The following is a 12,712-nucleotide window of genomic DNA, read 5'->3' on the forward strand; positions in this document are numbered from 1 at the left end:
AACTAATCTCGAATATAATTTTTTCTTACTAACATACTTCCTGATGTCGATATATGTCGATGTTTATGTAAAGTTTGATATAGAAACTTTTATAAATAAAATAAAATAAAAAACAAAGTTTGTCATAGAAACGATAGGTGGAGAAATTGAACCACTAGAAAACAGCATCATCAACCCACCGATTTATATTTACACGTAGTATTTTTTTTTTTGAATTTGCGTATACAACTCAAATGTCTCACTTGTTAATGCTGTGTTGTCTAATTCCTAACAATAACTCCTTAACTGCTGTATCTCTCTTTCTTGTCTAAATTACACGCACAAAACCAGACAAAAAGAAAATGATCGATGTGAAGAAAAAATGTATTTTATGTGTCGACTTCAAAATATTCATATTCCTTATTTAAATTAATATATTATACTAGTGTTCTAAAATTGTTTAACAAAAAAGTCTTAATTAGATTTGACTATTTAAACCAATTATTTCCATTTTGTGAAAAGGTATTGTAAAACGGTGCAAGCATTAAAACTTGACCCGTAATATCATTGGTTCATGATCAATTAAGATTTATTTCAAATAATAATATAGTAGTAGTATAATTTATCATGCATAATATAAAATTAATTAAAGTCTGATTAAACATTTTAATTAACACTCAATGGTCATAACTTTTCATTTTTTTCACACTTAAATTATGTACTTTCGAGAAATCAAAAGGTCATTCAACCCCAAATAACATTACTCACATGAAAATTATATAATAATATATCAATTATATAACAGTATACAATAATTAACTATTTTGATTTTAATATGTGTTATGATTCAGCATTCATAAAAAAAGAATTTAATGTTTAGTATGAGTTATTAATGTAAATATGCATTTGATTTGAATTTGAAATCTCTATTTTGGATATGTTAGTTTTTTAATTGTGTATATCACTTTAGCTATAGTAAAAAAAAAATATATACAAAAATTTGTGAAAATAAAAAACTGTGTAAAAATTACACCAATAATATTAAAAAAAAAAATACTATTGAAGTTAATTAAAAATATTTTTAAAAAATTGGGGAGTTAATTAAAAGATATTTTTTAGTGGGGTTAGTTTAAAGTTAAAAGATTAAGTATTAAGTATTAAGCATTTGTATAAATAGTTCAATCTCACGTGGCATTCTTTGATAACTAAAATTCCCAGAAAACCAAGCATCCATCAAACGCCGTCACATGCAACGGAACGGCGTCAAAGTAAACGGCGCCGCTCCCTTTTCTTTTCCTTCTCATTTATCTTTCTCTTCTTTCCCTCCTCTCCGCACTCTCTCTCTCTCTCTCCACTTTCTCTCTCTACAAATTCCTTTACAACAACTGAAGTAAAGAACCTCTCTCTCTCTCTCTCTATCTCTTTCTCTTCCCCTTTGCTTTCTTCAAAGGTACGCTTCGCTTCCATCATGTAACGCTCCTTCTTCATATTCTCTCTCTCTCTCTCTGTATTTATTTATCGATTTTTTTTATTTTGAATGATGCGTTATTCGTTATTAGTTTTATGCAAATTCGATGGTTTTGACTGAGAATTCTGGTTTTTTCGCATTGATTTTGGATCCTTCTGACTTTTTGAGTGTATGTGTTAGTGTGCGAGTGTTGAATTTTGTTTATATTTGAGATGTTTGATTTTCTCGATTGGATCATATTCAGAACTCATTTTTAATACAATTGAAAAACTAATTTTTAGGTATTTTATTTTGAGTCGATTTTATTCGATTTTGTTTCATGCAGTGTGTTCATATTTCTGGTGGTTGAGGTTGGTAATAATAACAATAGCTAAATAAGAGTAAGATGTTTGTGTTTGGCTATATGTATTGTTGTGTAGACAACACTGTGCTGAACTGAATTTTTTTTTGTATTTGATTGTGTGTTTCACTTCCTAGTGTAATATTAACAAAATTTGGTGGAATGAAAATTTTGGGATGAAATATGAATTTCTTGATGAAAGTTTGCCCCTGAAATTTTACCCTTATAAACTGAATACTAACCCTGTTTGGAACCCAAAATGAAAGTCTCACTGTTAAAAGGAACTGTTTCTGAAGGATAAAATCATTCCTTCAGTCGAACCACCAATCAAGAGCTGGTTTCGTTATAACAAACAGAGAAAGAACATATGTGGATTTAGATAAGATAAGTAGTTAGTGTTACATCTTAAGTTGATTTTCCTTACACTTTTTTAATAAACCCTTTTGTTATTGAGCTTATTTTTAATCTTTATCGTCTGTTCACTTTTCGCGTTATAGATCATTGCAATTGATGATATGACTTTCTTATTTGTTCTAGGGAGAGAGTGGTGTTCACTGGTGCATGGGTGCTTCTCACGGTTGTGTTAATATAAGAAGCTAAATACTGTTGACTATTTCAGAATGGGTGCTGTGTGTTGTGTTGCAACCCGAGATAAAACTATTCAAAGTGGACCAACCAGTGAAAACTGGCATCGGAATGTTCGGTGTTCACCAACATGGAGCTTGCGGTGGGATCATCGAGGCCGTGTAGCCGGTGAAGATACTAGTATAAATTGGTTTTCTGATGGTGTTAGCAGCAACGACAGATTGGAGAATAAAAATGAATCTCATGTATCCGAGGATGGAAGCCCGTTGCAGAGTTATCAAAGGAATAGATGGCAAAAGTCCCCAATCTCTGAAGGAAATGCTAGACACATAAAATCATTTTCTGGTAATTTTCGTTGAATCAACTCTGATTTTAACTATCCATGATACACCTACTTTGGTTTCACTTTTGGAAGTCGGATTTTTGTCAGTAATTTTCTTTCTTTTACTATTTATTATTTGGCATGACTCATGAGATGATCAGAAACCTATTAAATAGAATGAAAATATAATCGCACAGCTATATGAAAGCTATGAAAATACTCATTGTGGTATATTAATTTGGAAACACAGGGATGTGTTCTCACTTATGTTTCTTTTCATATATGATCAAACATCAAGAAAAATTGAAAAATTAGCAATAAATATGGTTAGATTGATAATAATTCCATAAATGGAACAAGATGAGCCTTTTATATCATATTATTGTGCTAATAAATCTAGACCGACTTAGATGGAAATTTCAAATATGGTGGGACTGTAAAATAAAAGAGAAAGGAACTGTTACGAATAAGCAATTCTATAGTGCGAATCAGTGTTTTAGTTGTACTACAGTTACTATAGACAAAAACAAAACAAACTGAAGAAAGATCACTAGAACATGAAGCTGTGGCTCTTTAAATATGCACAAAATAAATATGTGACTCTTTTCTTCGTGGTTTAGCAAACAATTGACCATCAGTACATTTGTCTCGTAATTTATCTTCGTTCTTACAAATATTAAATCCCTCTTGGCCATTTTTTTCTTGATGCTCAGCAAAACAAGTAGTTTTCCCCCTTAATCTTGTGTTTTATATCTTAAAGTGAGTTAGTAAAGAAAAAAGAGGGGAGAATATAGTGCTTGGTACAACTTATTAGTTAGACATTAGAAGTTCAATATTCTATGGGTTTTTTTCCGACATTCTTTGCTTTCATTATCTAGTCTGTGCCTATTGTAACATTAATAGATAAAATGGTATTACATAAACTGGTGTTGTGCCCCATTGTTTAATCAGCAATATCCACAACTTCATAATTTCACTCCATCAGTTTAGCAGTACCCTTTATTGGTCAACCTTTGTAGTATACCAAACAATGAGTGGCCCTTAGCCCCTTAGTGCTTATTACCTTGAGAATAAAATTCAAAAATCAAACAGAATGCTTTATGAAAGCTTGTTCACTAAAAGGCTTTTGAATATAGTATTGAATCCTTTTTTTGATTTATCGTTGATATTTGATAATCTGATTTCATATTTCAATGTATTAGAGTGGGATGTGCACCAATGGATAAGTTATTAAGTTAATCTCTCTAGTTCATCATAGTCCAATACTTCATTAACAAAGCAGATAACAGAATGGAAAATCTTGTGAGCATATAAATCACTAAATGGTCAATGACCTGAAAAAACCAACAAGTAATTAACAATCCCATTGCACAGAAAAAAGTCATTTTCATGGATTTTTTGTACAAATTACCTTCCATCTCAAATAATATTAATGTAAATATTCAGTAAATCCCCACCCAATAGGTAAAAACAAGCTCATTATCCAACTCTTCTAGAGACCTGTCTCCCCAACATTTCCTTTTGATCTTAAGAGATAGACTTATGATTATGGAAATTCTCCTTATAAACACACAATCTTGGATGATGATCCATACTCGAGGAAATTTGTATCTTTAAATAGTAAAAAAAATACTTTTCAGATCAATGTGTATTTACTGAGAGCCAAGTAATTGCTGTGTGGCTTCATTTATATTGCTTCTGCTTCTTGTCTTGGCAGCCCCTGCACCAATGCAAGACAACAATCCTGCTATTAAAAATAAAGTAGACCAACCCTGTTTTAATTGATCCATTTGTAAATTATTATTCACTCATCTAGTTGATTTATAGTTCTGACTTTGTTCATGTTTATGTCAGATCAATCTATTTCAAGGAATGTTTCCATGGATGGGAGAATGGAACAGGTAAGTTATAACAAGGAAGGAATCTGGTGCTGTTTAAAGTTTTTGTCAGTAGTTTATTTATATCTGATTTCTTGGGCCCCTTTCCTGCTTATGAATCTCTCTATAGGTAAAGGAGTCGCCAGAACCATCTGCAGTATCATGTCCATTTCCTACAAAAACTTCACCTACATTATCTTCTACTTCGTTGTCAATATCTCCTCTGTCATCCCAAAGTCGTCTACCTCCATCTAGCTCAACACCGTTAAGGCGGCCCTCCGATTCCGCAGGACACCAGTTATCACGACAGGTTTCTGATAGCCGAATCATGGGATTTAAGTCACCTAGCAACTTCTATGTATCTGAAGAAAGGCCAATGTTTCCTTCATGGAACAGTGCATACGGTATGCACTCTGGTGGTGGATCCTCAGATTATTGCTCTAGGCCTGGCTTTACTGAGCCGATGGGAAATTCTCACATGGAAAGATGGTCATTTGATAGTGAGTCATTTGGTTTTAATTGTGAAAGGTCAGTTAGGTTCAGTAATCGGTTTTCAACTTCTCCTGTTGATTTGCAAACATGTGGTGTTTGCTCAAAGCTTTTAACTGAAAAGTCTTCTTGGAGCACTCAAAAGTTTATTGCAAATAATGACCTTTCTGTAGTTTCTGTTCTTATTTGTGGACACGCCTATCATGCTGAATGTTTGGAGAGTATGACATCTGAAATCGATAAGTATGATCCAGCTTGCCCAGTTTGCACTTTTGGCAAGAAACAAACTCGTAAAATGTCTGAAAAAGCTTTGAAAGCTGAAATGGATTCAAAAGCTAGAAATAAGAAATCAAGGAACCAAATTGTAGATAATGATATTGATGATGACGATGATGATGATTCAGTTGTATTTGATCAGTTTAAAGACAAAAGACGGCAAAGTAAAGGTCCTAGAGTGGACTCTAATTCTAGCAGGAGAAGTTCTTCTGGGAAACCTTTTCTGAGCAAACACTTCTCATTTGGATCAAAGGGTTCCAAATGCATACTAGATAATCACCCAACCCGAAAGAAGGGCTTTTTTTGGGCAAAAAGTAGCAAAGAATAAGCTGCTTTTTGGTTGTTCAGAAGTAAGTTGCATTTTTTGCCTTGTGTTGCTTTCACGAGTTTATCAATAGCATCCTTAAATTTGTCATGTCCATACATTACGAATATGGTTAGATAAAAATAACAATGTTCTACTTTTTCCCTGTTTGTAATTAGTGGATTATGTCCAATGTTAACTCAGATCAGACTATCAGGAAAACAATTAGTGACAGAACTAGGAAACAATTAGTGAATCTGTTGACCCTTCTGAACTGATCGCATGGTTGAACCTGGTCACTTTGCTTTTTGTAAAATTGGTTAAAATCTTTTCACTAGACTGAATTATTTGGTTCCTAATGTATAGCTAAAAACTCAAGACTATATACCCTATTAATTTGTCACAATGTGCACTTGAATCCTCTGCGTGCTGCACACAGTGCAGCCATTGGAGAGCTGTTCGATTTAGGTGTAGTGTTAGATCCAACTGCTTTATGGTGCAGTTGCTGCAAAGGATCTGTGATTTTGTTTTGAAAGCATTGGGTTTTTCACATCCAGATTTATTTGGCTTTTGTTATTGGTGCAGCAGAAGTTTAACTTCAAAGTTCAAATGTTTGATCTAATTGAAGCTTAAACCTTCCAGAAATCCTCAGCTGTTATTTTGAATTTAATTAATGTTTATTCTCCCTTCTTTAAAACAGGTTCCATTGTTGATCTTCTCTACAACCTCATAAAATGACTTATGAAAGGGCAAGATGTAATTCATCAAGCTTTGATTTTTTAGCATCTCCATACAAAGGCGTGAGTTCAAAAGGATTAGAAACTGGAATTACTCTGTAAAGAAGAAAACTGGAAAACATACAGAAGGATAAGATAAATATATGAAGACAAAGATAGTGTTTAGAGACCAACAAGGTTCTTTATATATTTTGTACAGATCGATATGTTTATTGCATGGATATAATTCATGTATCCAAATGATGTTCTGTTATCCATTGTTCTACTGATGTATGTAATTCAGCATACATGCCATTAGGTTGTATCTGGTGTTGGGCAACAACAACTAGTTTGTTTTAGTTAGTTGCATTTAGTGAAATAGTAACATTTTCAGAAGAAACTTCTATCTGATCAATGCTTTATTGGTTTATGAGGATTTGTGGTTTTGGTTACAGATTGCATTATCTGCTTTATTTAATGGATTTGTTTCTTGATGACTGTTTGTTGAATCACCAAATCATCGAAGTTTAAACATTTACACTAACACTGTTATTGCTTGTGACTTTACAGGGTTGCGTGCACGTTTGGATTAGTGTACACTGTTTCTATTAAATTCTTAACTTATACAATACGCTCCCATGAAACGTGATATGACATGAGAAGATAAAACAAATAAAAAGCACTTACAATTGATCCTTTTCTACTTGTTAGTGGGTGACAAAAAAGGAGCATATGTTGACTAAGAAGTAAAGGTGATGTATTCTAAAAAAGATGTTAATTCTTTTTAGTAAAACACCTTTGGTTATTTCATTATCTCTCATGTGGTGATTAGAGAAAGCAGTGAAGGTAAATAATTACTTATGTGGATAATTAATCAAATGAACAATGCTAGCGGATTTCCCATATGCTCCTCGTCTCCATCCAAAATGCTCCCCACTCACAATCACCGTGGGATCATTTCATCGTAAAAAAATTGTTTAGTTGTAGTTTTGATCTCTATATTTATATTGATTCATAGAATTGGTTTCTTTATTTTAAAAGTCGACAATTTTGATTCCACTTTTAGTTTTTAAACTAAAAAGATGACGATTTAATATATTTTAAATGACATTAGATACAAGTATGATATAAAATCATCTAGATCCATTAATTATTCATATGTCATTAATTAAATTAAAAAAAAAATCAAAGTTGAAATTTAAGTTTTCACGATATTTTATTTCAATTTCATCGGTGTTAATCACTCTACATCATCGTATCATTTGTCATGTTATTTAAAACATTTTAAGTCATCATTTTTTAGTTAAAAAATCAAAGGAATGAATAAAAAATGTCGACATTTAAAATAGATGAATCAATTTCGTGAATCAGTATAAATAGAGAGATTAAAACTGCAATTAAACCTAAAAAAATAACCAAATTTCTATTATTTTAAATTAAGGGGAGCAAAAAAATTAAAATTCAACCATAAAATAAAAAAAAAAAAGTAAAATTATGATATTATTACAACAATAAACATCAAATATAAAATAAATTTATGTGTATATTACATGAGAAGATAAATAAAATATAATATTAAAAATTTGTATATGCATATAAATAAGTTATATTGGTAAATTCTATGGAGACAAGGTCTACTGGGGTGGGAATTTGGTCCCGTCCCCAAATGACCATGAAAGGGATTTTCTCCCCAATACTAAAAAATTTCTCAACCACAGTTCTAATTAGGACAGTCCTTTAGGAAGATAATACAAAGGCTTATATATTCTTTTAGTCCCTCCAAAATGACTTTATTTAGTTTTAAATTATATCTCTATAAAATTTAAAAACTTTTAAAAAAGTCCTTAATGTCATTTCTTAAGTTTTCTTAATTTAAAAATGATGATGAACCCTAATTATAATGATATGTCAAATGTTGACTGTATATAAAATGCTAACTGAACTATATTTAATTATTTTAATAATGTTGAATGTGTTATAACTTATAAATTAACAATTATTTTATTAACTCGTTTAATTAACAAGCTATAATTAATTAAGCAATCAATTAAATAAAAAATCTCAACGATTATCTCCAACTCCAAATTTCTTCTTCTTTAATCCATAAAGTTTCATATCTCAACTCAAATTCTTAAACTTTTCATTTTCTTCTCCTTTCTCGCACATGATCAAAATACATAGCCTTATTACTTGTGAGAGTGGAGAGAGAGCGACTTTGACACGGTTGTCGTCGTCGTAGAGAGAGATCTGGAGTGCATCGTTGAGGGTGGATCTTAAAGGTACTGAAAAACACAAGAAAGAGGATATTTGAATTGTATTTACCTTTTTTCAAACTATGTGTTTTTTTACAAAAAATGTTCTATATCAAAATATTCAACTTACTATTGAAAGAAGTTTAGAAAGAGTAAGGTTGAATCATAAGAACTAAAATGCGATAATTAAAAGAGACTAAAGAGACACTAATATTTTTATACTAGTTCACAAAAAACAGTTGTTACTTTTAGTCCTCCCCTAATAGAGAGAATTCGTCTCAGTACAGTCGAAGGTTTAATTTATTATTTTCATAAATAGTTGTACAAGTATTCTTTATTTTGCCTCTTCAGGCTTAGTGTATTTTCTATAGCCTCTCCATGCTTTCATTCCTAGAACTGTTCTTCAACATACTAACATCATGTTGTTGAGGTTCATGAGGGTCGTTGTACCTTTCCAGGTACCTCTTTGAGGATGTGAGGGTTGCGCCATTATCATAATGATTTACATTGGTTCTAGTTTGTATTTGAGTTGATACAAAGTATGTTTTGAGAATTCTAATTCTCATTGAGAGGTTGTTACATATTCAATCCTATATCAATTCAAGTATATGAAAACACTTTGACTGATTTACATCAATTATAATAACTCTGTGTTGAGAGGATTTTTCCTTCATGTTTTTTGATGTGCTATTGGCTTTTTTATTATTACCCTTTTCGTTCTATGTTTTTCTATTTATTCTATATTCTCCCATTTTTTATTGATAGAACCATTTCATCTTAAATATAAGGAGGAATTGTCCGTTGAGATTTTTTTGTTAGAGGTCCTTTAGGGTAAGGCATTTGTACATTAGGGTCACCCATGTGTACTTCATTTGCATAAAGACAATTTGTATCTTCATGGATTTCAGCAAATGAACCATTAAAGATAAATCTATTCATTGAGCTCATAACTGAATCCCATAAACCACTCCTTAAAATATGTATGACAATCAGAGCAAATAGTGGGTACATGATAGAACAGTCAGAGTATTGTCTTACAAATCATTAGAGCAAACAAGTTATCAAAGGATGCAGATTATCGGAGAAAATAGATTATGGACGATTATCAGAGGATGTGCACAGATAGAGGATTCATTGATAAGATGATGTCTTGCAGATCATCATATCATTACCTTTTGTTAGAGCGTTGACTTCTCCAAAGGCATCAACTTTTTCAAGACATTGACTTTTCATGATGTGTTGACTTTATCATAGGATACATAAATGTTTTGAGTCAGATGATCAGACGCATGATGAGATTATCAAAGGTATATGAAGTAACTTGATCACCACGCTTGTTAGAGGCAGAGGCCAAAGAGTTCTTGTTACACTTGTGTATCAGAGGCAGAGACAAAGGCAGAAGAATTCTTGTTACGCTTCTGTATTAGAGGCAAAGGAACATAATTCAGTTGAGTTCATCAGAGACAACTGAGGTACTACGTTGCTCGCATTCCAGAGTCAACTAAAGCTTGTGACAACTAAGGCATATGTCATCAGACTTACGTTGTCGAGCTGAAGTGAAGTCTTAGTTTCTTTTGCCTTTGTCTAGTCATCAGAGGATAGACCTTACATAGCGCCACATGTTTTGTCACACTTGTTTCCACATTATTCCTTTTACTCTATTATATCTTGCTTAGACAGAAGATCTTTGAAGTACTTGCTAACATAACTCTTACGTTTAATTTACACACTTAACATATATAGTTAAGAGATAATTGTTCTTTGTTTATATGTATTTGTTATCATCAAAACATCAATCAAAAGATCGTATTTAAAATACTTTTGCACTAACATATATGTTGTGGTGGAAAAGGTTCACTACGCGGAAAACTGCATTTTGCAGCGCTTTTTTAATCTATTTACAGCGCTTTTTCAAAAAAAAAAGTGTTGTGGAATCGAGCGCTGTAAATGATACAACAGCGCTTTTAAAAAAACGCTATAAAACATGTAAATATAACGCGCGCTTGTTATGCACATTTTACAGCGCTTTTGCAACAAAGCGCTGTAACATGCACCCCATTATATGAGTTATGGGTCTGCATTTTACAGCGCTTTTGTTGTACATTTTACAGCGTTTTCTCAAGAAAGCGCTGTAAAATGTACACCATTATAGCGCTTTACAACAACATTTTACAGCGCTTTTTAACAAAAGCGCTGTAAAATGCACACCCATTATAAGAAATTATGGGTTTGTATTTTACAGCGCTTTTGTTGTACATTTTACAGCGTTTTCTCAAGAAAGCGCTGTAAAATGTACACCATTATAGCGCTTTACAACAACATTTTACAGCGCTTTTTAAAAAAAGCGCTGTAAAATGTGTTTTTTTTTTTTAAACACTGTAAATCAAATATTTGAAATGAAAAGCGCTTTTTAGCTTTTTATGGCATTTTTTTTAGAAAGCGCTGTCTTTTATCTTTGTATCCAAAATTATTTTGATCCAAAATCAGTTCACAATCAGTGCACACAACAACAAAACATATTCAAATAAGCAGTTCACATAATCAGTAGAACAGAAATCAGAACTCTGTAACTTAATTAACATATATGTAACTATGTAATTTACAACCTAATTAACTACATTCAGATACATATATATATATATATATATAACCTAATTTACAACCTAAACTACATTCAGATCCATATGCATGTTCATATATTGTGTCCTATGATCATTTACATATAATAACTAACAGAATATACATAATATGCACTAGCTAACATATAATATTCAGATCCCTTGCCCAGCAGCAAGCCATTTCCCAGAAAATCAAATAATTTGCATGTCAAGCACATACTGACACCAGTCTTCCTTTAATTCCATCAGATCTTCCTCAAAATATGATGGACTGGAATTGTCAAAGTACTGCAATATAAAAATTGAACATATTATATTAAGTTAGTATCAAATATATAGATAATTTATATATGAAAATCATATAATGCAAATACCGTACCGTTTCTGGGATAATAGTTTTATTCTTCTCAACAATCTCCTTCATGAATCTCAATACGTAGTACCCACAGTCGATGTTATTTGTTTGACGAGGGCACTTTATTGAGATCCATGTAATGTTATTAGACTTCTGCTTCGACACTTTAGCACCTCTTTGAGCTCGATAAACTTTTAAGGCACTATCGAATGAATAAATGTGATTATTAGAGCATAAATATTTATATATATATATATATATAAATATTTATGCTCTAATAATCACATTTATTCATTCGATAGTGCCTAAAAGTTTTTCGAGCTCAAAGAGGTGCTAAAGTGTCGAAGCAGAAGTCGAATAACATTACATGGATCTCAATAAAGTGCCCTCGTCAAACAAATAACATCGACTGTGGGTACTACATATTGAGATTCATGAAGGAGATTGTTGAGAAGAATAAAACTATTATCCCAGAAACGGTACGGTATTTGCATTATATGATTTTCATATATAAATTATCTATATATTTGATACTAACTTAATATAATATGTTCAATTTTTATATTGCAGTACTTTGCCAATTCCAGTCCATCATATTCTGAGGAAGATCTGATGGAATTAAAGGAAGAATGGTGTCAGTACGTGCTTGACATGAAAATTATTTGATTTTCTGGGAAATAGCTTGCTGCTGGGCAAGGGATCTGAATATTATATGGTAGCTAGTGCATATAATGTATATTCTGTTAGTTATTATATGTAAATGATCATAGGACACAATATATGCATATAATGGATCTGTTAGTTATTATATAATGGATCTGAATGTAGGTAATTAGGTTGTAAATTAGGTTGTATATATGTATCTGAATGTAGTTACTTAGGTTGTAAATTACAGAGTTACATATATGTTAAAAAAGTTACAGAGTTCTGATTTATGTTCTATTGATTGTGTGAACTGATTGTCTATAATATGTTCTGTTCTACTGATTGTGAAGTGATTTTGGATCAAAAATAATTTTGGGTACAATGATAAAAGACAGCGCTTTTTAAAAAAAGTGCCATAAAAAGCTAAAAAGCATTTTTCATTTCAAATAATTAATTTACAGCGTTTAAAAAAAAAAAAAAAAATAA

At 31.6% G+C, this 12,712-nt stretch overlaps 1 protein-coding gene and 1 long non-coding RNA gene across 3 annotated transcripts; both read left to right on the forward strand.

The window, feature by feature from the left end:
* The first annotated feature begins 1,182 nt into the window (after nt 1-1,182).
* Nucleotides 1,183-6,850, forward strand: LOC101503140 (uncharacterized). Of its 2 annotated transcripts, none has more exons than XM_004510942.4 (5): nt 1,183-1,449; nt 2,325-2,717; nt 4,549-4,595; nt 4,702-5,686; nt 6,341-6,850. In XM_004510942.4, the coding sequence occupies exons 2-4, from the start codon at nt 2,408-2,410 to the stop codon at nt 5,662-5,664; spliced, it is 1,320 nt and encodes a 439-aa protein (XP_004510999.1). In that variant the 5' UTR covers nt 1,183-1,449; nt 2,325-2,407; the 3' UTR covers nt 5,665-5,686; nt 6,341-6,850. The 2 variants fall into 2 exon arrangements, with proteins under 2 accessions (XP_004510999.1, XP_004510998.1); XM_004510941.4 differs by having other exon boundaries at nt 1,184-1,429.
* A 5,054-nt stretch (nt 6,851-11,904) lies between these two features.
* On the forward strand, nt 11,905-12,521 carry LOC140921032 (uncharacterized). The gene is made up of 2 exons (XR_012163875.1): nt 11,905-12,060; nt 12,152-12,521. It is a non-coding gene; the product is annotated as an uncharacterized lncRNA (long non-coding RNA).
* The last annotated feature ends 191 nt before the right edge of the window (nt 12,522-12,712 follow it).

Source organism: Cicer arietinum, chromosome 7 (assembly GCF_000331145.2).
Source record: "Cicer arietinum cultivar CDC Frontier isolate Library 1 chromosome 7, Cicar.CDCFrontier_v2.0, whole genome shotgun sequence".
In the NCBI taxonomy this organism is placed as follows: Eukaryota; Viridiplantae; Streptophyta; class Magnoliopsida; order Fabales; family Fabaceae; genus Cicer; species Cicer arietinum.

Bases quoted from the DNA above. Each gene is read 5' to 3' on its own strand.
- LOC101503140 (XM_004510942.4), top strand. From the start codon at position 2,408: ATGGGTGCTGTGTGTTGTGTTGCAACCCGAGATAAAACTATTCAAAGT. The intron at 2,718-4,548 runs GTAATTTTCGTT...TGTTTATGTCAG, and splicing joins ACACATAAAATCATTTTCTG to ATCAATCTATTTCAAGGAAT. The intron at 4,596-4,701 runs GTAAGTTATAAC...ATCTCTCTATAG, and splicing joins TGGATGGGAGAATGGAACAG to GTAAAGGAGTCGCCAGAACC.